The following is a 26619-nucleotide window of genomic DNA, read 5'->3' as shown; positions in this document are numbered from 1 at the left end:
CTTAAGAAAATTAGTTAGTCCCAGTGTCAAATTTACCTATTCCATTTATATAGATTCAAAAATACAAATAGTATTTGATAAAAGAAATGATTAGGAATAAGCCTATTACAGGCCAGTTAGCCAACAAAAGCAAAGGAATGCTTACAGATAATAATACAGCACTTTTACCCTCCATTACATATTGCCACTTATTTTCCTGAATATATTTCTAACTCTACTACCCCATCCATCTGCAGTTAAACACCCAGTGCATTAAGAAATAATTTGCCAAACTCATCCCCAGTTGCTAATACAATATAAAAGGAGACTTGAAAATTCTGCCACCACTCTGAAAGAAAGCCACAATAAAATCTACAGCACAGAAAAAAACTTTTATGCGTAAATTTCATAAATAGTCATGAACTATAGTTACCATTTTGATTGGTATGTGTTCACAAAACTCAAAAGAGCACATACAGCAAAAAACATACATAGATGTCACAGCTAGGTATAAAGCTTTAAGGAGGATTCCTGCAATTCTGAATAACTTTAGTGCTTAAAAGCTTTAAAACTGCAGAATATTCAATAACACTTTTATCAGAAGAACTGTTAGAAAAAGTTTTCCTTACGTGCAAAATTTCAAAACATATCTACATTCTCCTGCTCAATTTTATAATGCTGATTTGTTAAAAGTCATAATATTGTACTACCTGACATCTTTGCCAACGGTCATTGATGCAATCACTTTCTTCACTGCTTCTTTCTTTTTCTCCTTCTTGTCACTATTGAGTTCTGCTTTGAGTTCAAAGATTTCTCCTACAATTGATAAAAGATGGCACTATTTAATTCACAGTTATAGAAAAGTACAGCACAAAAGCCCTTTAGCCCATCCAGTCTGTGCCAACCTATTTAAACCATTTCAAGAAAAAAATATACCACAATTAAAATGGAATTGTGCTTGCCAACTATCCACTTTCCATTTTATAATTCCAATCAGTAATTCACAAAAAAATCATGATACCAGAGTTAGTTATAACATTAGTGTTTAACATCAATTAGAATATTTGCTTGCTTCTACTTGTGGAGTGTTACTGCTAGCCAATTCGTATATTTTATGTCCTCTCAGCCAAAAATGATTAATTGCTTATTATGATCCATCATGAAAATTCCACACTTAGGTAGATTTTGATTTCCCATTAGAGGTGGTGGTTGCATTCTTAAAAAAACACACTTGTAGGCCTACAGCATAAAAAGCACTATAAGCTTGCAGATAAATTGCAAATATAGTCATAAGATATAGACTATTGAAGGGATTAATGTTGCCATAGTTCATAACCAAATAACAGTAAAGCATGGGAAAATAAACAGTGACAGAACTGGAATTCACAAATTTAAAAGCAGTATGTGCACTACAGTTAAACCCAACAATCTAATTATGTAAAAGTTAACTTTACAATTGCAATTTCATTGTGTTCCTTAATATTATAAACATCTGGTAAGTGAAGATGTTGATTAGCCTAAGTACATAAGGAAATATAACCACAGCTGAGTCATGAAAATAATTTGGCAAGCAACCCCCTTACAATTTAATGGAATGGAACTAACAGTTTTAAGGAAACTCTTAAAAAATAATCAAGTTGGACACTTCATCATAGCTCAGCAAGTGTTTAAGCATTTTACAATGGAAAAAGTGCCATATAAAAGGAGTAACCTTATCTCCAGACAACATGCACTGAAACTGAAAACGGTCACAGAAGAGCAGCTTAATTGAATGGTCAGCTAGATCCGTTCTAGCAATCATTGGGTACACTCGGTGAAAGGTGATAGGATCAGCAGTTAGGACTCAAGGCCATGCATATCATTTCTTTCATGACTGGGTAAACATAGACTGTACTCTCTTGTAAAACTCATATTGAGAGGATGAAAAGCAAAGCCAATATCCAGAAAAGTTTTGCTGAAATGGGAAATCTATGCCGACAGAAAATAAAACACAGTCTGGTTTTGAGCAACAACTGTGAGATTAATTATTTTATTTATTGACATGCAATGCGGAATAAGTCCTTAAGTCCCCTCTCTGAGCTGTCCCAACCAGCAACCCTTGACTTAATCCTAGTCTAATCACGGGGCAATTTACAATGACCAATTAAGCTACCAACCAGTACGTCTTTGGACTGAGAGAGGAAACACACACAGTGACAAGAAGAATTTACAATCTCCTTACAGACAGTGGCAGGTCACTGGTACTGTAAAGCATTGTGCTAACCACTAAGCTACCATGCCACCGACTTTATAAAACCAAATTATAAAACTAAACGCAACTTAAAAACACCAATATTGACCATCCTTCATTGACTGCTTCATTCTTCATTGACTACAACTCTGTATTCCAAACAATTATCCATCAAAACTAGTCAATGTATTTCGAGACATTGGCCTCAAAATCTTGTCATGCAACTGGATGCTCAATTTCCTTCCTTGTAGATCCCAGTTAGTTCGGATTGGCAACAACATCTCCTCCACAATCTCCATTAGCACAGGTGCAGCACAAAGCTGCGTGCTTAGCTACTTGCTTTACACTTATGACTGTGTGGTTAAGGATAGCTCCAATGCCATATTTAAGTTTGATGACGAATTGCTGAATCAAAGGTGGTGATAAATAAGCATAGAGGAGGAAAACTGAAATTCTGGCTGAACGGCACCACAACAAAAACCAACTCAATGTCAGCAAAACCAAAAAGCTGATTATTAACTACAGGAGGAGGAAACCTGAGGTCCATGAGCCAGTCCTCATCAGGGGATCAGAGCTGAAAACAGTTAGCAACTTTTAAGTTCCTCGGTACTAGCATTTCAGAGGATCTGTCCTCAGTCCAGCACAAATGTACTATTACAGAAGGCACTGCATCACCTCTACTTTCTTTGTAGTTTTTGCAGATTTGGCACATCATCTAAAATTTTGACAAACTTCTATAGAGTATACCGAAGGGTTGCATCACGGCCTGGTATGGAAACACCAATTACTTTGAACAGGAAAGTAGTAGACACAGCCCATTACATCACAGGTAAAATCTTCCCCACCATTCAGCACATTTACAAGGAGTGCTGTCAAAGGAAAGCAGCATCCATCATCAAGGGCCCCCCACCATCCAGGCTGGGCTCTCTTTTCATTGCTGCCGAAGAGGTGGTGTAGGAGCCTCAAGTCCCATACCACCAGGTTCAGGAAGAGTTATTACTCCTCAACCATCAAGCTCCTGAATCAGCATGGATAACTTCAATCACCCCAACAATGAACTGATTCCACAACCTATGGACAACTTAAGGACGTACTTTTAAGGACTCTACAACTCATGCTTATTTATTTATTATGAATATTATTACTACTACTTTTCTTTTGTACTTGCACAGTTTGCTGATACACATTTGTTCGTGTGCGTTTTCATTGACTCTATTGTGCTTCTTTGTATTTACTGTGAATGCCCTGCAAATAAATGAATCTCAGGATACTATATGGTGACATATATGTGCTTCAATAATGAATTTACTTTGACCATTGATTCTTGCAAGACTAGTACTAGTAAACAGCAGAAAAGTTGTCAGCAGTCGAGGAGGAAGGAAACCGCAAACAAAAACCATTGCTATGAAGAAACAGGCCAACAGATATATCACCTCTGTACCCATCAGCCAGTCAAGAGTTGACATTGTGAATCAGAGCTGTACTACAATACACAAAGCAGGCAGAGCATGCAAAAACCAGAGTACCAGGACAATCTGTAGATCACTCTCCATCTTTCCGACACCATCTTGTAAACCTTTCATTGTAATGCTAAAACGATAAATAAACTTCTGAGATAGATATTAGAAGACTATTTGGTGGGAAAAGGAACCTGAAAAATATACACCAATCCATGAATTCAATACTGATATGCAACAAGTTAGCAGTTAAATCAAAAGCTTGCGAGATTCAAGACAGCCATGTCAGTGGAATACTAACAGAAAAGGTGCCAATATTCAAATGATAGCAAATAAGTCGGTATGCTCTCCAAGACATATGTATAAGACCCAGGAAAAGTAATAAAGATTTCTTGAAAAGTATTTATACTTCAACCACTAATTCAAAAAATCGATGGGGCTGCCATATTTCCACCACTTCGACTGTGCCTACCCCTTCAAAAGCAGTATTAGCTGTAAAGCCCTTTGGAACATCAGCTAAAATCAATGTAGGTCCCTTGGAAGATGAGAAGGGGAAATTGTTATTGGGTGATAAGGAAATGGCTGAGACATTGAACAACTATTTTGTGTCGGCCTTCATGGTGGAGGACACATTTAATATGCCAAAGAAGGATGTTATGGATGAAATGGGAGGTGAGGACCTCAATAAAACCACTGTCACTAAGGAGATAGTAATGAGCAAACTAGAGAGCCTGAAGGTAGATGAGTTCCCTGGTCCTGATGGGATGCATCCCAGGGTGCTGAGAGAATTGATGGAGGTTATAGTAGATGCATTGGTAATCATTTATTAAAACTCTCTAGACTCTGGGCAGGTCCTGGCAGATTGGAAGACAGCAAATGTCACGCCACTTTTTAAAAAAGGATGTAGGCAAAAGACAGGCAAATATAGGCCAGTTAGCTTAGTATCTGTAGTCAGGAAAATGCCTGAAGCTGTCATTAAGGAAGAAACAGTGAAATATTTAGAAAGGAGTGGTTCCATTAGACAGATGCAGCACGAATTCAGAAAGGGCAGGTCCTGTTTGATAAACTTACTGGAGTTCTTTGAGGACATAATGAGTGCAGTGGATAGAGGGGAACAGGTGGATGCCATGTACTTGGATTTCCAGAAGGTGTTCGATAAGGTGCCACACAAAAGACTTATAAATAAGATATGGATGCATGGAGTCAGAGGAAGTGTATTGGCATGGATAGTGGATTGGTTAACCTATAGAAGGCAGAGAGTTGGTAAAAATGGGTGTTTCTCTGGTTGGCAGTCAGTGGTGAGTGGGGTGCTGCAGGGGTCGGTGCTGGGCCTGCAGCTGTTTACCATTTACATTGACAATTTGGAAGGGGGGGGCGGGCACTGAGAGTAGCGTAGCAAAATTTGCTGATGACACTAAACTGAGTGGAAAAGTAAATTGTACAGAGGATGTGGAGAGTCTGCAGAAGGATATAGATAGCTGAAGTGAGTTGGCCAAGGTCTGGCAGACAGAATACAACACTGGTTGTAAGATCATCCACTTTGGAAGGAATAATAGAAGAGCAGATTATTATTTAAATGCTGAAAGATTGCAGCATGCTGTTGTGCAGAGGGACTTGGCAGTGCTTGTTCATGAATCGCAAAAAGTTGGCTTGCAGGTACAACAGGATTTTAAGAAGGCAAAAAGAATGTTGGCCTCCATTGCTAGAGGGATTGAATTCAAGAGCAGGGAGGTCATGCTGCAACTATACAGGGTACCGGTGAGGCGGCACCTGGAGTACTGTGTGCAGTTCTGGTCTCCATACTTGAGGAAGGACGTACTAGCTTTGGAGGCAATGCAGAGGAGGTCCACCAGGTTGATTGAATCCAGGGATGAAGGGGTTAATCTATGAGGTGAGATTGAGCCTCCTGGGACTATACTCACTTAACATTCAGAAGAATGAGAGGGGATCTTATAGAAACATACATAATTTTGAAAGGGATAGATAAGATGGAAGTAGGAAAGTTGTTTCCATTGATGGGTGAGACTAGAACTAGGAGACATTGCCTTAAGATTCAGGGGAGAAGACTTAGGACGGAGTTGAGGAGAAACTGTTTTTCCCAGGGAGTGGTGAATCTGTGGAATTCTCTGCCCAGGGAAGCAGTTGAGGCTTCTTCACTAAATATATTTAAGATACAGTTAGTTAGATTTTTACATAGTAGGGGAATTAAGGGTTATGGGGAAAAGGCAGGTAGATGGAGCTGAGTTTACGGACAGATCAGCCATGATCTTAACGAATGACAGGGCAGGCTCAATGGGCCGGATAGCTTACTCCTGCTCCTATTTTGTATGTTCTTATGTATGTACGTAAACAAAAGTTTTTATTGTGTATGCAAACAACTTGCAGGAATTAACAGTGAACCTCATTTTCATGTTTACAAAATGTAAGATTTATATTCATAACTGGATACACACTGCCTAAAAACATTTCAATAGAATTCACCCGTTAATTATAATTTTATCAGTCGTCATATTAAAATGATCTTTAATTAAAAATGCTTTATACATCAGGAAATGAGATTTGCAGAAACTGGTCAGATGTATTCCAGATGTAAGAGTATCAGAAGGCTTCAATCTGGAACTACTGGGATTAAATTCTTATGTAAACTATGTTGCAGCATTCAATACCAAAACTGACACTGGTTCAAACTTTTGACTTTAAAATAACGGACTATTGTCAAGAGGAGAAAATGACTTTTTTATTACTACAATGAGACTGATGCTTCCAGATACAAATCTAACTTTGCCATTACAAACACATCACCCTCAGCCCAAAGGCATATGCAATATCAAAATAACTTTCTCCAACCTTTTAGATTTACAAAATTTCACTTAAAACCTTTATTATTAGCTACAATTAATACTCTTTTCTGGATAAAGTGTTGGTAAGATAAATTTGCCATGGTGGGATGGTCAAAAACAAAAGGGCATAGACATAAGATCAAAGGTGGATTAGAGACGAGAACTTTAACCAAAGGAACACATTAAATACTTCAGTCAGATTAAAAACAAATGGTGATGGTTCCTTCAGTCAGATTAAAAACAAATGTTGATGGATATATTTGCAAACCACTCAGATTGTTGGAGATGTGGACAGTGAAGGTTGCCAAGGGATGCAGTACAATATAAATCAGATACAGATATAGATGGAAAAAAATCAGGTGAAGTAGCTTGGGAGGTCAAATGTAAGCGGAACATATATAGCCACTGGCAGAACTGTACTGATGCACAGCACTGATGTACAGAGGATCCTGAAGTCCGAGTCCACAGCTCCCTGAAAGTTGGCAGAGTGGTAAGGAAGGCATATGGGATGCTTCATTGATCAGGGACATTAAGCATAGGAGTAAGGAAGTTACATTGGAGCTGTAACTTTGGTTGGTTGCATTTGAAGTACTGTGTACAATTTTGGTCTTAAAAACTTCTTTAAAAAGTGTAGCTTTTCTTACAAAGATTACAAATGTGAATGCTCAACACAGACTCTGAGATCTTATAATTGATTAATAGTTTTAAAAATGCCCAGCAATTACCTTTTAAATGAAACAATGGCTAACTCATTCTAATAATGACTTTCATTCTGAACATTATGTTTGTCTACCAAAAGCAAAGACTTGCAAATTTTCCAAATAATTTGGCAATCGCAAACACTTGGATCACTAAAATGACTTTTTAATCCAATGGTTGAATAAGTGTGTGTATATATATATATGACGTGCATAAACTTGAAAGGGTGTCTTGTGCTCAGTTAAAAGGGGACCTGACAGAGGTGTCTAAATTTAAAAAGGAATTAAATATAATGCATTGAGAGAAAATATTTCCTCTGATGTGAAGTCCAAAATATGGAGACAGAATTTTAAAATGTAAGCTTAAATCATATCAGTAAAATCAAGAAGCACAAATGAACATGAAGGCGACTGCAAATGTAGAATGATCTCACTCTGAAGATTTTTTAGTCAATAAGGATTTTTGCTAAGGTTTTATAAAGAATCTTGCAAGGATAAGTAACTTGGAAATAAAGCAGAAGAACAGCCATTATCTAAGTCACCAGCAGAACAGGCTAACATATAGGGCTGATAATCCATTTCTGAACCTAATGTTCAATAGTTATGAACTTAAGATGTCAGAAGCTGATAGTGGAAGACAGCATAAAACTTTTATCACTCCTTTCCATGTGCTCACATCAGAAGTATACGTACTAAAATTGGGAGCAACACAAGAGGCGATCAGCATGGCCCCTGTGCAAGGATAACACGCAATTTTTTCCTTCAATAGGACCACATCCTCATCATGGTTTAGAGGCTTGTATGCCTCAATGGCCCAGAGAGCTAAGTTGGCTGGAGTCTGAGCTTTATGCTTTGGTTCTTGGTAGGGTCACCCATGCCAAACAGGTCAAAGTGTAGAGGCCAGACTAAGAGTGGTCCTCTGGTCCAGCTCAGGGCTAAACAACCCTGACAGGTGAAACAAAATTTTTCCGGAAATAGAAATAAAGAATCTTACTACCACTGGGTGCAACGGTATTCCTGAGTCTCCACCCGGGACTTGCATGACTTACAGTAGTGAAAACCAACAGGAAGCTACTGACATGATGAAGGAAGCCCTGAACACCATCAGAGATGGAGGACCTTCACCACTGCCCTAAGCACCAGTGCTGTAAAGGAAAGCAAGTTCCCATGAGTAAAAGTACCTGCACTTAAGTGCGAGAAGCATTCCAAACAAAAGGGGACAAGAGAAAATAGAATTTGGATATTTAGAAGGTATAACAACACAAAGAATTCTAATTCACTCATTTGAAAATCACATTGATTTTTGCAACAAATACAGTAAGTTGAAAAGTTGTTAGTTTACTCACAGTTCTTCAACAATTTTACAGTTGCCACAATTTTTTTAAAACATAAAAAATAGCTACCTTTCTTGGTTGTTGTGAAATATTTAGAATCAGTCATGGTGAGTGTGGAACAAGGTTTCCTGAAAAAGAAAAAAAACTGTTTATTTCCTGCTGAGCCAGCAACACGGGCATTCCAAATAGGAAAACAAGGTTACTGATTAATCAGCTTTAAGCTGTATGACCCATTGTGAAACTTGTTCTGCAACCAGACAACCCTTCCAATTAAAGGATTTCTTTAACAATTTGCAACTATTTTCATGAACATAATTGTTATTGCTAGTTCATATAACTTAGTTTTCTTGTATACATCAAAATTCAGAAACAGAGGTGTTCTTAATGTGACCACAGTGATTAGTGTAACTCTATTACAGCCCAGTGCATCAGAGTTTGGAGTTCAATTCTGACGCCATCTGTAAGGAGCCTGTCCGTCCTTCGCATGGAATGCGAGGGTTCCCTCCGGGTGCTTCAATTTCATCTCACAGTCCAAAGATGTACTGGTTAGTAAGTTAATTGGCCTGTGATTAGACTAGCGTTAAACAGGTGGGTTGCTGGGTGAGGCAGCTTGTTGGGCCAGAATGGCCTGTTCCGCACTGTGTCTCAATAAATTAATATGAAAGACGAGAAAACCCATGAATGTGGTCTTTGACAGGATCAAATTAAGGAAGAAACGTGGGGAGAATCAGGTGAGATAAGAGACTACAAAATAACATCAACATAAAGAATGCTCAATCACCACTGGTTTTAACTGGCTGAAAATAGTCAAGTCAGGAGGCTGACTGTGTAACGGAGAGTTATTTAGCAAAGAAAAATCCTATTTCATGGTACACTGGTACTACACTGAATAAAAGGAGTCTGCATCATTGGGTTGGAATGGGACCTTGTTAACAGAAATGATGAGCTTAAGGCTATAGCTTGAATTTCAAATGGAAGAGTGGAGAGATGGGGAAGAAATAATAGAAATCTCTAAAGTTAAAGACAAAGGAAGAGAATAAAGGTCAAACCAACAATAAAAATAACGGGGGCATAGTCAGAGAATGCAAGTTCACAGAACATTAACATAAATTATTTAAAAGTATGATTAATAAAAAATAAAACAGCAGATCAATGTACAAAATAGCCAAGGGAACTCAAACTATGAGTTATGAGGTCTTGAGGTCTCTATTCATTGCAGCGTAGAAGGTTGAGGGGGGATTTGATCGAGATATTTAAAATTTTGAGAGGGATAGATAGAGTTGACGTGAATAGGCTGTTTCTATTGAGAGTAGGGGAGATTCAATCAAGAGGACATGATTTGAGAGTTAGGGGGCAAAAGTTTAAGGGAAACACGAGGCGGTATTTCTTTACAGAGAGTGATAGCTGTGTGGAATGAGCTTCCAGTAGAAGTAGTAGAGGCCAGTTCAGTTGTGTCATTTAAGGTAAAATTGGATAGGTATATGGACAGGAAAGGAGTGGAGGGTTATGGGCTGAGTGCGGGTAGGTGGGACTAGGTGAGATTAAGAGTTCGGCATGGACTAGGAGGACCGAGATGGCCTGTTTCCGTGCTGTGATTGTTATATGGTTATACAAAGAAATGAGAACTCCGTGTGTATAAAGGTTATTCATTAAAAATTTCATATTTAGAACAGGAGAGGATGGGTAGAAAATGAGATATTTGCATCAAGATAACAACTGCAAAAGGAAAATATTCCTGATATTTAGAAAACAAATAGGTTTGGATTAGGGAATATGCTTTGGATATGAAGCTACAAGCAAAGCATAATGAGAAATTCCAAAGACTTCCAGACTGAGCGATTACTGTAACATTTATGTGGATGCATGCCATCCAAGGCAGGGTTCCCAACCACTTTTATGCCATGGACCAATACCATTAAGCAAGGAGTCCATGGAACCCAGGTTGGAAACACTTGATTGAAGATGTGTTCATTACAGATAGGCAGAAAGTAGTTGTCAGAGAAATAAGAACATAACCTTCTGAGATGCAGATTCGAAGTGATGCAGTTACACAAAAGGTACCAATTACACATTATTATACTTAAATAACAATTATAAAATAATGCACAAGAAACTTTTTTTAAAGAATTCCCAATTTGATCATGTTGCAATCTTGGTTAGATAGTATTTATGCAATATTATGTAGTGTTCAAGTAATCATGACTTCATAGTCACTAGTGAAAGTGCAAAAACGATCAGGCAGGAGTTTAGAAGCACAATACTGCTTGCAGAGTCAGCAGACTATAAATTTTGTTTAACTACCAAGCCTAAAAGAGAGGAAACCTAATTGAAAGCTTTAGAATTGTGAAATTGTTTAATGATACAGAATGCATGTTTGCACTCAAGGAAAGAGTCCAAAATCCTGGCAGGACATTGAAGGAAATTCTGCAATTTCAGGGCAGAATGTTGAAAACAGTAACCCCATATAGCCAAGAAACAGAAGCACATCGAATAGAAGCACAAAAGTTGGATAATAGCTCAAGAGAGAAAAGAGCAGTTATTTTCGTGCATTAAGATGAAGTTAGGAAGAGACTCAGAAGCAGAATTAATAATAACATACACCAAGCTGAATGATCTACTTAAAGTCATAGAAAAAATACAGCACAGAAACAGGCCCTTCAGCCCATCTGGCCCATGCCGAACCATTTAAACAGCCTACTCCCATCGACCTGCACGGGGACCATAGCCCTCCATACCCCTACTGGTATTGTACCTATCCAATCTTCTTTCAAACAATGAAATTGAACTCGCATGTACCACTTGTGCTTTCATTCCACACTCTCACTCTGAGTGAAAAAGTTTCCCCTTACATTCCCCTTTCACCCATGACCTCCTGTTATAGCTGCCCCCGCACCTCAGTGGTAAGAGCCTCTGCACTTAATAAAATAATATAACATTCATAATGTCTATAATGTAATTTAATTCTTCCAGTTTTTTTTAAAACTAGCCAGCCAATAATATCAAGTCAAGAAACTACTTTTGCTTTGTTATTCTTTTTTACTTTTAAAAATAAATGATAAACAAGTAATGTTAGTATTTTAAGGTGCATGGTAACCATTTAAAATTCCGGCCTTTTTAAAAAAAAGTGCACAATGAAGATTTAGAAGTTTTCTGAAAGCGAAGCAAAATGCATTGCCAAAACAAGGGAGAGCAGAATACTATGAGCACCAATTGAATCTAATATCCAATACTGCTTGCAGAGACAGCAGACTATAAAATTTAAGTAACTACCTAGTCAGGAGCAACAGAGCTTGTGCTTCCAAGTATCAATATATTTCAATTTCGCCTGTGTCTGAATATCAGTTAAATTGCAATGACGAAGAGCCAATGAGCCGTTGACATTTACCTCACAACCCCACCCCCAACAATCAATCAGCCATGAACTTACTGTGCACCTTGCCCACAAAGCAGTGATAACTTACAACCCTTCCTGTAATGGGGGCTAAAACGTGACTGTGGAGAAACTTAAACAGGTTTCATTCCTAAAGGGGATTAGGATTTTCAAGCAGGGGGACTTAAATATTCACCTTTAAAATTAGAGAGGGGCACTTTGTTTATTTTGAGAATAAAAAAAAACAATGTATACAAAAAGATCTAATTAACTAATTAGCAGCCCCTCACTCAGTAACAGCAAAGATGTTCCAGTCAAACTAGATCCTAGCTTGGCAATGACAATCAGAACCCTGCTTAAAAACCTCTAACCTAATTCTCCCCATCTCCATGTCTAGACTTGGCAAATACTGCTTGGTACCCCGCTCTCAATCTCCATTGGTTCAGACTCCTTTCTTGCATCATCACCAAACCACCTTTACCAATACTTCCAGCTTCTCTTCCCTCACTCATGTCCGGACCCTCAGATCTTCTTCCCCTTTCGTGATGGCCTGTCCCCAGATCCCCGCACCCTTTAGCTCCTCTCTCCTCCCCAGTACTGCAGCTACCTTGCCAGAACCCCTGGCTCCTCTCCCATCCTCAGGACTGTAGCCTCCCCAGCCCCCTCTCAGTTCTGTAGCTTCTTCTACACCCCTCACCCAGTACGGTAGCCTTCCCCCGCCAGTAGTGCAACCCTCCCGCTCTTCCGCCAATGTTATAGCCCCCCTGCCCCCTTGTTCAGTGGTCTCCCCGTTATCCTCCTCCGTACAGTAGCCTCTCTCCTCCACTGCAACCCCCCAGGAAAACAACCAGCTGATCCCTGCTTCCGCCTGCAGACTTGGGGGGGGGGGGGGGCAGTGGTACTGAAGGAGAGGGAAGGTTTCCCGGTGTGACAGCAGGTGCCGTGGCCAGCATGGAAAACACTCACCCCTTCAGCCGGCTGTGTCAAACGCAGGATCAAAAGAGCTGCCGTTACAGAGCCGCCGCAGCTCCAAGATGTCCGCCAGCCACCCAACTCCACGGCGCCGTTCCCAGCGCACCGGATGTAGATCCGGATCACCTTCCGGCCGGTACATCCCCCCCGCTCTGGCGCCTCCCCTGGGTGGGAGGGGAAACAACCTTCCACCGCCGAAGTGGTCCCAGTGCCACGGGTCCAGCGCACCTTCAGCCAGCTGGCTTTATTGAGCCTCCTATATCATCTAGTTCAGTGCAAAGGATTCTGCAAATGCTGGAAATCTTGAGCAACAGACACAAAATGCCGGAGGAGCTCAGAAAGTCAAGCAGTATATATGGGGAGAATAAACAGTTAATATTTTGGACCTAGATCTGATGAAGTTTCCACCTGAAATATCAACTGTTTATTGGCCTCCACAGATGCTGCTCAGCTTGCAGATTACTCCACCATTTTGAATGTGTTGTTCATCTAGTTAACCTTTTTTTTCCAGTTCTGATGAAAGGTTATCTTGTCTGGTTAAAAATGTCTGCAGATGCTGCCTAATCTTTCTATTTCTAGTTTGCAGTGTAGAAAATGATCCCACTCTAACTTAACTGGCTGTCGCCTCCTGTCCTTTTTAATAGCACTAATACAAGCCTGAGGTACACCTCAACTTCCTTCTGGGTACATTTAATACTTGAATTTAACAAGTTATGCAACTCATTCTTTCTGCTTGTCATCATTTTGGCTCAGTTTTTCTCTATTAGTATATTAGAAATAATACTTTCTATATACTTTAATACTTACTTCAGTATTCACTGTTGAAAAGGATCTTGGTGATTGTAGTGATAACTTGCAGTGGACTGAAAAGCTCCAGCATGTAGATATTAAGAAAGAGGATGTGCTGGAGCTTTTGGAAAGCATCAAGTTGGATAAGTCACCGGGACCAGACGAGATGTACCCCAGGCTACTGTGGGATGAGATTGCTGAGCCTCTGGCGATGATCTTTGCATCATCAATTAGGACAGGAGAGGTTCTGGAGGATTGGAGGATTGCGGATGTTGTTCCATTATTCAAGAAAAGAAGTAGTGATAGCCAAGGAAATTATAGACTGATGAGTCTTACTTCAGTGGTTGTTAAGTTGATGGAGAAGATCCTGAGAGGCAGGATTTATGAACATTTGGAGAGGTATAATATGATTAGAAATAGTCAGCATAGCTTTGTCAAGGGCAGATCCTGCCTTTCAAGCCTGACTGAATTTTTTTGAGGATGTGACTAAACACATTGATGAAGGAAGAGCAGTAAATGTAGTGTATATGGATTTTAGCAAGGCATTTGATAAGGTACCCCATGCAAGGCTTATTGGAAAAGTAAGGAGGCATGGGATCCAAGGGGACATTGCTTTGTGGATCCAGAACTGGCTTGCCCACAGAAGGCAGAATGGTTGTAGACGAGTCATATTCTGCTTGGAGGTCGGTGACCAGTGGAGTGCCTCATGGATCTTTTCTGGGACCCTTACTCTTCATGATTTTTATAAATGACCTGGTTGAGGAAGTGGAGGGATGGGTTAGTAAGTATGCCGATGACACAAAGGTTGGAGGTGTTGTGGATAGTGTGGAGGGCTGTCAGAAGTTACAGTGGGACATTGATAGGATGCAAAACTGGGCTGAGAAGTGGCAGATGGAGTTCAACCCAGGTAAGTGTGAAGTGGTTCATTTTGGTAGGTCAAATATGATGGCAGAATATAGTATTAATGGTAAGGCTCCTGGCAGTGTGGAGGATCGGAGGGATCTTGGGGTACAAGTCCTTAGGACACTCAAAGCAGCTGCGCAGGTTGACTGGGTTAAAGAAGGCATATGGTGTATTGAACTTCATTAATCATGGAATTGAATTTAGGAGCCAAGAGGTAATGTTACAGCTATATAGGACCCTGGTCAGACCCCACTTGGAGTACTGTACTCAGTTCTGGTCACCTCACTAAAGGAAGGATGTGGAAGCCACAGAAAGGGTGCAGAGGAGATTTACAAGGATGTTGCCTGGATTGGGGAGCATGCCTTATGAGAAAAGGTTGAGTGAACTCGGCCTTTTCTCCTTGGACCGACTGAGGATGAGAGGTGACCTGGTAGAGGTGTATAAGATGATGAGAGGCATTGATTGTGTGGATAGCCAGGGCTGAAATAATTGCCACAAGAGGACACAGGTTTAAGGTGCTGGGGAGTAGGTACAGAGGAGATGTCAGGGGTAAGTTTTTTACTCAGAGTGCTGGGTGTGTGGAATGAGCTACCAGCGACAGTGTGGAGGTGGATACGATAGGGTCTTTTAATAGACTTTTGTATAGGTACATAGACCTTAGAAAAATAGAGGGTTATGCATAAGCCTAGTAATTTCTAAGTTAGGGACATGTTCAGCACAACTTTGTGGGCCGAAGGGCCTGTATTGTGCTATAGGTTTTTTATGTTTCTATAATGATGGGGTGCCAGGGTGGAGATGTGTCTCTGACAAAGGAGGTGTAAGGTGCTCCTTCCCTCCACTAGTCTGCCTCGCACCCCCCCCCCCCCAACCGATCAGGCTCCGTTGAAGCCATGGGAGAAGGTGGCGAACAATCTTATGAGCAGTTGGTGCACGTCACAAATCCTGTTGTGCGGCCACTGACACCAGGCAGACAACCTCTGATGGGGTGATCCATCTTGTAAAGACACTGCCCGGAAGAAGGCAGTGGCAAACCACTTTTGTAGAAAGATCCATCATACATATTGAACAAATTAGTATAACAATAAGGAAAGGCAAAGAAGGATAATGCACTTTTGACTGCCTTTTTAAGTCACTTGGTCTCATCACTCTTACACTTTCTCCCCTTCCCTGTTCTGACCAAAGGCCTGGGACATCTCTTTCCAGAGATGCTGCTTGACCCGCTGAGTGTTTTCTGCTTTTATCTGCCTTTCTTCCACCACTGCATACCTAGAGTGGGGCAGATTTTAAAATGCTCTAAGTATTTGGAGAAAAGAAGTCTGCCAATAATGCTGACAAAAGTACTGACAGGGATCTTGCAGAAGGACTTGGACAGGTTAAAAGAGTGAGCAAAGAGGTGACAAAAGAAATACAGCAGTGGGAATAGTGGAGTTATGCACTTTCCTAGGAAGATTAAAGGTGTAAACTATTTCTAAATTGGGAGAGAATCCAGAAATCAGAGGTGCACGGGGACTTAAGGAATCCTAGTTCAGGATTTGTTAACTTTCTGGTTGAATTAGTACTAAGGAAGGAAAATGCAATGTTAGCATTTATTTGAGAGAACTAGAATATAAAACCTCCAAGGGGACCACAACCTTGCCGTGGTTCGGAGTTTTGTGTGCCTCAATGACCCGGAGAGCTACGCTGACTGGAGTCAGGACTTCATGTTTTGTCTGTTGGCAGGGTCAGCCATGGCACACAGGTGAAAGGGTAGAGGCCAGACTAAGAGTGGTCCACTGGTCCTCAAGATTCAGGGGCTAATGACTCTGACTGGCCAAACAATGAAGAATCGTCCTACATCTGAGTGCAATGGTATTCCCAAGTCTCCACCTGGGACTGACAGTAGTGAAAACTGAGAGGAAGCTACTGACACGAAGAAGGAAGCCTTGAACACTGCCAGAGTTGGAGGACCTTCATAGCTGCCATAAATGCCAGCTATGTAACAGGCAGTAAGTCAGAAAATAAAAGAAAGGCAGTACTGCTGAGGCATTGGTCAGTTTGCATTCCGAATATTGTGAGCAATTTTGGACATTGTATCTAAAAAAAAGTGTGCTGACCCTGGAGGGGGCCCAGAGAAGGTTCACAAGAATGAAAGGCTTTACATACGAGGAGCGCTTGATGTCTTTGGGCCTGTACTTATTGGAGTTCAGAAGGAAAAGGGGGGAATTGCATTGAAACGTACCAAATACTGAAAGGACTGGGTAGAGTGGATGTGAACAGGGTGTTTCCATTACTCGGAGAATCTAAGATCAAAGGATACATCCTCAGAACAAAGAGACATCTCCTTAGAAAGACGATGAGAAATTTCTTCAGCTGGTGGGCGGTGAATCTGTGGAATTCACTGAGTCATGGGGTATACTGCAGGCAGACATGTAAAGGTTCTAGATTGGTAAAGGGGTTTAAGGGTTACAGAAAGAATACAAGATAATAGGATTGAGAGTGCAAAACAAAAAAAAAAATCGGCCATGATCGAATGGTGGAACAGACCAAATTGCCAAATTGTGCTCCTGTATCTAATGGACTAACATTCAGCATAAAATTGTAATTGTATTAGTATAAGATAAAAATAATTAATATTACTCAGTTTCATTATTTAAAATTTTGACTGGAAAAAAAAACTATAAAAATAAGCAAACTAGCCCTAAAGGTGGGTGCCTTGCAACAAGGGCTCAGCCAGCAGTTTCAAAGGGTCAGGTATGCTCAGTGTAATAAGCAGGATGCTCCAGACAGTACTTACACAGCATAAGCCCAAGTGGATTAGTGAACTTTCAGAACATGGACCAGAAACTTGAAATTTATGAGTCAAGACTAACTTCTGACCTAAGCAAAGTATGCTGGTGGCAAAAGAAGAGTTACTTCTGAGGGAATATTTAATCTATAACAGGTAAGATCAGCTGGCAGCAATTTAACAAAAGTAAATATAAGTTATAAAGCACAAAATTGGAATGTACAGGGATGTGATCTTTGTTAATTGAGGCATAGGAATGAAGCTGAAATGGAGGCTACTAACATTCTAATACTTGTGATTGCTTTGCTCAATCTTAAGGCCTTTGGAAATGAAGGGGCCTTTTACAGGCTAGAAGGATGTAACTGGTGAGGTGCTTGAAGATCAGATCTTGGCTCTCAATTATTTACTATTTATATTTGTAGTGTTACGAATTCCCGTAACTGGATCACTTACCAGCAAAGATAGAGAGGTCCGTTGAAGTCTGATGGTACTATTTTTTAAAGTATTTATTGATAAAGGGGCACAGAAATAAGATTAATGCAAACATACAGATAATATACGTTGTCAATACTAAATCCAAAGCGCAGGTATGATCATAACCAATAAAACATAACTCTATCGTTGCCTATGGGATAATGTATTGTCCGATGGAAATATAAAAGTCATTAGCTCGTTCAGGCTGCAGCATTTTGGGTTTAAAAGAGGGAGGCATTTAAACTTGCCCAAGTCTCTTATGATGCCAATCCGTTGAGTCAGGGGAGCGGGTTTCCCCGTTGTTAGCTAAAAAGCCGTTTTCCATGGTTTCAGCCACCAATTCCAGCCACGGAATTGAACGCACGTGGTTTGGTTTCCGATGATCGTCTGCTGTTACGTGGTCGCTTAACGTTTCTTCTGGTGCGTCTGAGGGGTTGTTCCTACAGCCCCTCTTTTATCCTGACTCACAGGGTCATAGATGTCAATCAGGTTGGGGCTGATGCAATCTCTCCCTCCACCAGCCCACTTTGCCTGAGGGCATTCACGTCGCAGAGCATCTCAATCCACAAATCTGTCTCCAATAGACAATGGCCATGTCCTGCAGCTTTACATCGCTATGGGGGGGGGGGGGATGAAACGTGACATCCTGCACGTCTCCCCCTCATGTCTTGGGCCCCCTTTTGACTCAACCCAACAGTGATCTGGCAATTCTCACAAAGGAGGGGGCGACGGACATAACACCCCCTTTCTTCAACGCGTTTTTTTACCATCGGGAAAAAAAACGAAATAATACCAGAGTCTTACAGGGGGTTAGAATCTAACACAGCACCAAAGTTTTTTCTTCTACAGAGTAATACAGTGATACATTCAATTCAGTATCTAAACAGTTAACGATTACAGTGTCACTTTCTTTAATATCTTGACATCTTGTACCGTTCTAACGTCTTGTAGCATCAAACTTCAATTTAATAACCACCTATTTTATTATTTTTTTTCAGCAACAAAACTAAGGAGGTGTGCTCTTAGCTTACGTGCATCTACAAAAGTTTATGTAAATACTAGTCTTTCGGTCGTTTTCAAACTGAACAGTCAGGCTTCCAAGGGGGGTTGTCTTTATTATTCACAGGCTTTGTCAAAATCCCGTACAACCGGCTTTGCTATTTAAAAATGGCGTCCTCATTAACCGTAGCCTCTTTTCCAGGGAATTTCAGTAAGGTGGCGAGATAAACCCTCGCCTGCCTGTTCCAGAGGAATTATTTTATCAATACCGTGTCCCAAATTTAGCCCATCTTCTGAATTTCCACCCACCTCTGTAATTTTACACAGGTGGCTAACCCTCTCGTCAGGCCCCTTCAGACTGTGTGGTTTCAGTTCGACTTCCTTGCTCAAGCAGCATTTCAAATTCTGCCCTTTTACACCACACGCTGGAATAACAATAGCGTGGGGGACCCTTTCATATTCCAGCTTAATCCGTAAGCGATCTGCAAGGCTTAAAATTTCTTCATTCGATTTGGGAACTACAGATTTCCCGTTTCCTTCAATGATAATTCTTATCTCCCCATTCTTAAACTCTGCATTAACTTTGAACACACCTTCGAGCACAAACACCTGGGAACTCTCACTTCCCACTGTTACCAAGGTTAACCCTTTTCTCACTGAACCAAGTCTATCTGACCCAAAAGGACGGCCGTCCCGTTCCACTGAATCAAATACCTCAGACTTTTTCTGAGTTCCGTTACTAGGTTCAGTACCATGTGCATCCCCATCTTGGACTCACTCAAACGTGACATTGGTCTCTTCCAGGCTTTCAATACCCATACCGTTTTCAAATTCTAAGTTCCCCCGATCCTACCAGGTACTCTCTGGGCAACTCCCTTCCGGAGTAAACTCAACCCCGTGGGCTGAAACAACCTCATCTGCCAACCCAGCAGACTTCTTCGAGGTAATGGCATCCTTTTCCTTTAGGACTGCCCTCATTTCATTATCGGGAAAACCTTTAGAATTTTCAACTTCTTCAAACAGTTCTGCCAAACCAGACAGATCATCCCTGTCCAACTCTGGACCTCTTAACCGCTCTAGCGGTTCCTCATCTTTACTTCTAGCCTCTAGGACCTTTCTCCTCGCTAAGGGCAGATCTACCTCTGCTTCCTTACCCTTTTTTACTTTACTACTCTTCGTTTTACCACCCTCTAAACCCTTGTGGTATAGGGTCGGTAGAAACGTCTCGGCCAAATTGTAACTGGCCAGATTTAAACTGCTCTCGTTCTCAGCTGCCCCTCTCGACATGCTGAGAGTGACTGCACATGCGGGATAGATCTTGGAATCTAGGGGTGGGGCCGCAACGCTCACCGGCCGGCGTGTTGGCATCATGGCTGACTAAACCTTACCACCTGCTAAATCGTTACTGAGAAGGACGTCTGCGTCCTTCCTCGGGAATTCTGATCGCACCCCTATTTCAACTGGTCCAGATACCAGTTCACAAACCATAATGACCTTATATAAGGGCACCATTTCTGTTCCTTTACTTATTCCCTTCACAGCTACCATTCTCGTCTTGCGACCAAACTCTAGTACCTTACTGCTGATCAACGACAGCTCAGCCCCCATGTCTCTCCAGATCCGTACGGGAACTGGTGTGTCTCCCTCCCTCACAGACACGGTTCCGTGTGACAGACAAGTCTCAGACCCTTCTCGTACTCTTTCTACCCAGGGCTCTCTTGTCGATTTACTGATTACCACAGCACATCCGATAGGGACTGCTGCTTTCCCTTTTCCTGTCTCTTTCCTCGGAGCAAAACACCAAGATGCAATATGTCCCACTTTTCCACAATTAAAACAGGTCAAGCCCGAAAATCTCTGGCCGTTTAGCCTTTCCCCCTCGACCTTACCACTAGCTCCAGGCGGGACCTCTGCCTCAGCCGGCGGACTTTCTCGATCGTTCCCACGGTCTCTCTGGGTACTTTTATTCAAGGAAAACTTTGTCTTGTGGGTTAGGGCATATTCATCTGCGAACCTAGCAAATTCTGAGATGGACTTATCCGGCTTCTCATTCAGATACGTCCGGATATCCTCCAAAACACACCCTTTAAATTCCTCAATCAGAATTAACTCCCTGAGACACCCATAATCTTCTCCCACTCTCTCTGCGGTGTACCACCGGTCCAAGAGCACACCCTTCTCATAGGCAAACTCGATATGCGTCTGATTCCACCCTTTCTTTAAACTTCTAAACTTTTGTCTATATGCCTCAGGTACTAGCTCATAACCCTGGAGAATGGCCGCCTTTACTTTGTCATAACTCTCCTCCTCCATGGCCAACGCCGTATATGCCCGCTGTGCCTTCCCCTTTAACACACTTTGTAACAGCGCCACCCACTGACCTTTGGGCCACTTCTGATTCACTGCCACCTTTTCAAAAAGCAAGAAGTAACTATCGACGTCCATTTCCTCGAACGGAGGTACTCGCCTCAATTCTCCACTAACATTGAAACGCTCCTCTTGGTCTGACCCCGGAACTCGTGGCTCCTGCCGTAACTTCTCCATCTCCAAGTCATGTTTCCTCTGTTTCTCTTTTTCATCTGCTTCCTGCTGTTTTAACTTCATTTCATGCTCCCTCTCTTTCTCTCTCTCGGCCCTTTCTCTCTCTCAGCTGCCTCCAGCTGCTTTAACTTAATTGCATGTTCCAACTTTAATTTCTCCAACTCTAACTGAGCTGTCCCACTAGCGGGTGCCTCTTCAGGGATATTTTCCAATACCTCATCTGTAAACACATTCTTCCCAATATAATACTGAGTTATTGCCCTTCACACCTCCCGCTTTTTCATTGACAACCTCACCCCTGCAAGGTTTAACTCCTTCGCCAATTTTATCAAGTCCGATTTGGAGGCCACCTCCAGAGTCGGGTTTTCTATAAGTTCACCCAAGTCCATCTTTGTTGGTTTCCCGTCTGGCTACCTGCGTAACCAGATCCAAGTTTTGGACTTACAATCCCAATTCACTGGCCTCCCAATTTGGTGTCAAATCTGGAGACGAGAACCCCAACTTTGTTATGAATTCCCGTAACTGGATCACTTACCAGCAAAGATAGAGAGGTCCGTTGAAGTCTGATGGTACTATTTTTTAAAGTATTTATTGATAAAGGGGCACAAAAATAAGATTAATGCAAACATACAGATAATATACGTCGTCAATACTAAATCTAAAGCGCAGGTATGATCATAACCAATAAAACATAACTCTATCGTTGTCTAGGGGATAATGTATTGTCCGATGGAAATATAAAAGTCATTAGCTCGTTCAGGCTGCAGCGTTCTGGGTTTAAGAGAGGGAGGCGTTTAAACTTGCCCAAGTCTTTTATGATGCCAATTCGTTGAGTCAGGGGAGCGGGTTTCCCCGTTGTTAGCTAAAAAGCCATTTTCCATGGTTTCAGCCACCAATTCCAGCCTCAGAATTGAATGCACGTGGCTTGGTTTCCGATGACCTTCTGTTGTTATGTGGTCGCTTAACGTTTCTTCTGGTGCGTCTGAGGGGTTGTTCCTACAGCCCCTCTTTTATTCTGACTCGCAGGGTCGTAGATGTCAATCAGGTTGGGGGTGATGCAATCTCTCCCTCAACCAGCCCACTTTGCCCGAGAGCATTCACATAGCAGAGCATCTCAATCCACAAATCTGTCTCCAAGGGACAATGGCCATGTCCTGCAGCTTTACATCGCTATGTGGGGGGGGGGAGAGAAACGTGACATCCTGCACATCTCCCCCTCATGTCTTGGGCCCCCTTTTGACTCAACCCAACAGTGATCTGGCAATTCTCACAAAGGAGGGGGCTACGTACGTAACAGAAGGAGCCATGTATCTATTTTCTGTCTGTATTGTATTTTGCGCTGCGTGCTTTATGGTAATTTGTCACATGGGTTGGGGCACGGTAGAAGTAAATGAGTTGTCACGTATTCACCCTTAGTGCTGTTAGTTTAGGTAGAGAGGGAGTGGGCCAGGGAATGAATTTTTTTTTGTTGACTGCTAATTTGGTAATGCTAACTTTGCTTATATCACTAATTTTGATTGCTTGTCTTTGTCGGTTTTGTAATAAAGAATTGAATGTACTTTTTTTAGACTTGGAAGTGTTAATTCCCTCACTCAGCAGTTTTGGTTTGTTTTTCAAGTATTATCAAGGATCCCACCCATCCATCCAATGTCCTCTTTGACTTTCGATGCATAAAAACAAGAACGGTCAGAATGAGAAACAGCTTCTTCCCTCAGGCCATTAGGCTTCTGAACTCTCTGCCGCATCACATTTAAAGTGTCACTGGTTAATCTGTTCTGTACTTTAAAATATTAAATTTATGCACTTTATTTATGCATAATTCATCTGTAAATTTTATTGTTACTTTCATGTCATTGTGTGTTCTGTGTACTCTGTGTACTACAGTGCTTTACACCCTGGTTGTCTCATTTGACAGTATACATGCATGCAGTTAAATGACAATAAAGTTGGCTTGACTGGACTTGACTTGAAGTAACTGTTACAATATCAATCTCCTGTAGGAAACGGCAAAGTGTAAGTTTGCCAATGACACACAAATAGGCAGAGGACATATTGCATGAGGATAACTAGACTATAGACAGATACAGCAGTCAATAATTTGGCAAATGAGTTCAATGTGAGAAACTATGAGGCCATCTCTTCAGTGAAAGCAAGCAAAAGGCAGGACTATTATCTCAATGGATAGATTAGTGTGGGGGTACTGATGATTGTTTTTGTGCACAAATCACAAAAAGTACGCAGCGGTTCTCAGGATTAACAACCCTGAATGGTAAAACAAAACAGTTACGGAAACGTCAATGAAGAATCCTCCTCCATTTGATTGCGATGGTATTCCTGAGTTTCCACCTGGGACTTGCATCACTGACAGTAGTGAAAACCAAGAGGAAGCTGCTGCCATGATGAAGGAAGCCCTGAACACCGTCAGAGATGGAGGACCTTCATTGCTGCCCTAAGCGCCAGCGGTGTAACAGGGAGTAGAATAGAAGAAGCAGTGGTTGATGGTCTTTGGAAATGGGAAATGTGTGTTTTGTACCAGGTATTGGTGAAAGTACACCTAGGATACTGCACACATCTTTAGTCCCCTAACTTAAACAACAGCAAACTAGCACTGGAGACATCCTGAGGAGGTTCATCCCAGGCAGGGGCTCCCAATCACGGGTCCACATACCCCTCATTTAATGGTTGGGGTCCAAGGCATAAAAAGGTTGGGAACCCCTGAGCCCAGGTATTAACCTATTATGTGGCTAAAGGTGGGTCTGTATTCTTTGGAGTTTAGAGGAATGAGGGGCAATCTAATTAAAAATACAAGATTCCATAACAGCTAGATGTTGTGGAGAAGTTTAGAATGAGCAGAGATAGTTAAAAGTCAGGGCAATTATTTGAAATTGAACAGCATAGGAATTCTCACAGAGTGTACTGAATTTCTGGAATCTCTTGCCCAGAGGATTGTAGAGACTATATTAATGGAAATATTTAAAGAGGAAATAGAAACATTTCTGAAAGGTCAGACTGTGGGGTAATGGCACAGAATAGGCTGGGGTACAACAGCAGTGTTCATAGTGAATTGTTGGGCAGGCATAAGGAGCCAGGTGGCTTACTCCTTATTTTCTTTTGTTTGGTTATCATTTTGTTTGGTCAATCATGTTAATATTTATCATTACTGAAATTAGCTTCCTATTACAGTCATTAGTCATGAATAACTCTGAACTTATTCCACATCTTCAGACGTATCTCCACTCCGCCACTATGGTACCAACTGAAGTATTTCCACATTGGTTAGAGTAGATTTTGTGCCCTTTATAATTGGCTCGCTGTGTCAAACCAAATAAAAACAATTCAAAAAATAAGGTGAATTTAAATTTTTTTTCTCAGAAAATCCACCTGGGAATCATATGAATTGTACTGGAATTGCATTATACAGACTACCTCTGTTGTAGACACTGTCCAAGTTATGACTAGTTTTATATTTCCAGGATGTCTAAAAGGAGACTGGCAATAAATAAGGAACATGAAATGCTTCGTGTGATGTAATTTGTACTACAGTGGTTGTTACTGGAGCTGCTGACACTGAATGATTCAATAAGAAAAAACACACAAATAATAATAGAATTTTTTCTTATGTTAAATGTTGAAAAACATTTTAAAAAGATACTTCTGCTCATTTTCTTTTTGATTCATAATTACTTCTTGTTATGTTCAAATGTTTTTTTGTGAACAGTGCCTGTATAAAATCTTTGCTTGATCATTTGATTTTGGCAATTTATTTGAGCCACGTTTAATGTCCTCTCAGGCACATGATTGGGTTCATTATTACAACTGCACTGAACGTTAACCACTTAACATAGGCTACTTTATTGCCGTTTCTGTAACAACTTTGTTTAACCAGTCAGGATTGTCAGCCCTGAGCTGAACCCCCGAACCTGGAGGACCAGTGGATCTCTCTTAGTCTGGCCTCTACCCTTTGGTCCGTTTGGTATTGGTGACCCTACCAAGAGCCAAAGCACAATGCCCTGACTCCAGCTCACACAGCTCCCCGAGTCCTAGAGGCACACAAGCCTTCAAATCATGACAAGGTTGTAGTCCTCTTGGAGGAAAAACTAGTGCAGGGGCCATACTAATCTTCTATCATTCCTGACAAGATGAAGGAAGCCCTGAACACTGCCAGAGATGGAGAACCTTCATTGCTGCCCTAAATGCCAGTGGCATAATAGGAGTAGGTAAATATGGGCCACTTTCAGAATATATATATTACCTATAACCTTACACAGATCATAGAGAGGTCTATTCTTGAATTTGGCTTTCTTAAATTCTACACATACTTTAAAGTAGGAGTCCCCAACCTGGGGTTTATGGACCTCTCAATTAATGGTAAGGGTCCATGGCATAAAACAGGTTGGGAATCCTGCTTTAAACAGTTGTTTTAAAACTTTCTTTTAATCCTAATTAAGTATTTAATTCAAGAGACACTATTTAGAAAACATCCAATAATCTATGTTGTACCACACGGGGATGAACTGAATAATTATGTCTCATAAGTTCTACATGTAGTTATGAATAATTGATTATTTTGCTTTGAAACACAGCTCCTAGAATGTATTACTGAGTAGATGTTTCCATCAGTTAAGGGGTCTAAAATTAGGGTCAAAATCTGAAAATAAGGTGTTTGGGATCTAGGACTGTAATAAAGAGAAATTTTTTCACTCAAGGGGCAAGGAGTGTTTGGAACTCTTAACTCCAGAGAGTATGGAGGGTCAGACACTGGTTGCATGTAAAAAAAAAGAGGTCACAGATTTGTGGATACTGAAAGAATTAAGGAAGAAAGGAAAGAGCACACAAAAAAAGTGTTTGAGATAAACCCATTAATTGACCAAACAGCTTACTGATTTGGAACAGTAGCATGCTGGTTTACTAACATTGCAAAATTAGAAATTGACAAAGAATCACATTGTTGATATTCTGGTTTTTAAAATGATCTGGCTAACCACAAAATAAAATTTGCAAGTGTTATCCTTTTCAATGGAATTTGCTCCAGTAATTATGATACTGATGATTAAGACAAGACTGTAATTGGAAACCTGCCTGTCATTACAATGATAAATATAATTACTACTATAAACCCATAATAGTAATTGAGTGTGAAGTTAGGAAAAATGACTTAGCAGGCCATCACATATCTTCATTAGGTATTTTCTCATCTATTCAATGAGATCAAAGAGCTCTCAATAGCTATTTTGTGAATCTATGCAAGCTAAAAGCAAAAGAAAATCTT

At 41.0% G+C, this 26619-nt stretch overlaps 1 protein-coding gene across 2 annotated transcripts in view; it reads right to left on the bottom strand.

The window, feature by feature from the left end:
• ap1b1 (adaptor related protein complex 1 subunit beta 1) overlaps window positions 1-13029 on the bottom strand; it is a 68043-nt gene extending 55014 nt beyond the window's left edge. For both annotated transcript variants that reach the window (XM_059988067.1, XM_059988068.1), the window contains exons 1-3: window positions 12875-13029; window positions 8608-8666; window positions 690-795 (exon numbers count right to left, since the gene is read on the bottom strand). In XM_059988067.1, coding sequence (XP_059844050.1) covers window positions 690-795; window positions 8608-8644 — 143 coding nt within the window. In that variant the 5' untranslated portion in view covers window positions 8645-8666; window positions 12875-13029. The remainder of the gene's footprint in view (window positions 1-689; window positions 796-8607; window positions 8667-12874) is intronic.
• Between the last annotated feature and the right edge of the window lie 13590 nt (window positions 13030-26619).

The sequence above is a fragment of the Hypanus sabinus genome, chromosome 13 (genome assembly GCF_030144855.1).
Source record: "Hypanus sabinus isolate sHypSab1 chromosome 13, sHypSab1.hap1, whole genome shotgun sequence".
NCBI classification, from domain to species: Eukaryota; Metazoa; Chordata; class Chondrichthyes; order Myliobatiformes; family Dasyatidae; genus Hypanus; species Hypanus sabinus.
The sequence above is the reverse complement of the archived record's forward strand: the minus strand, read 5'-3'. Positions and strand labels throughout refer to the sequence as shown.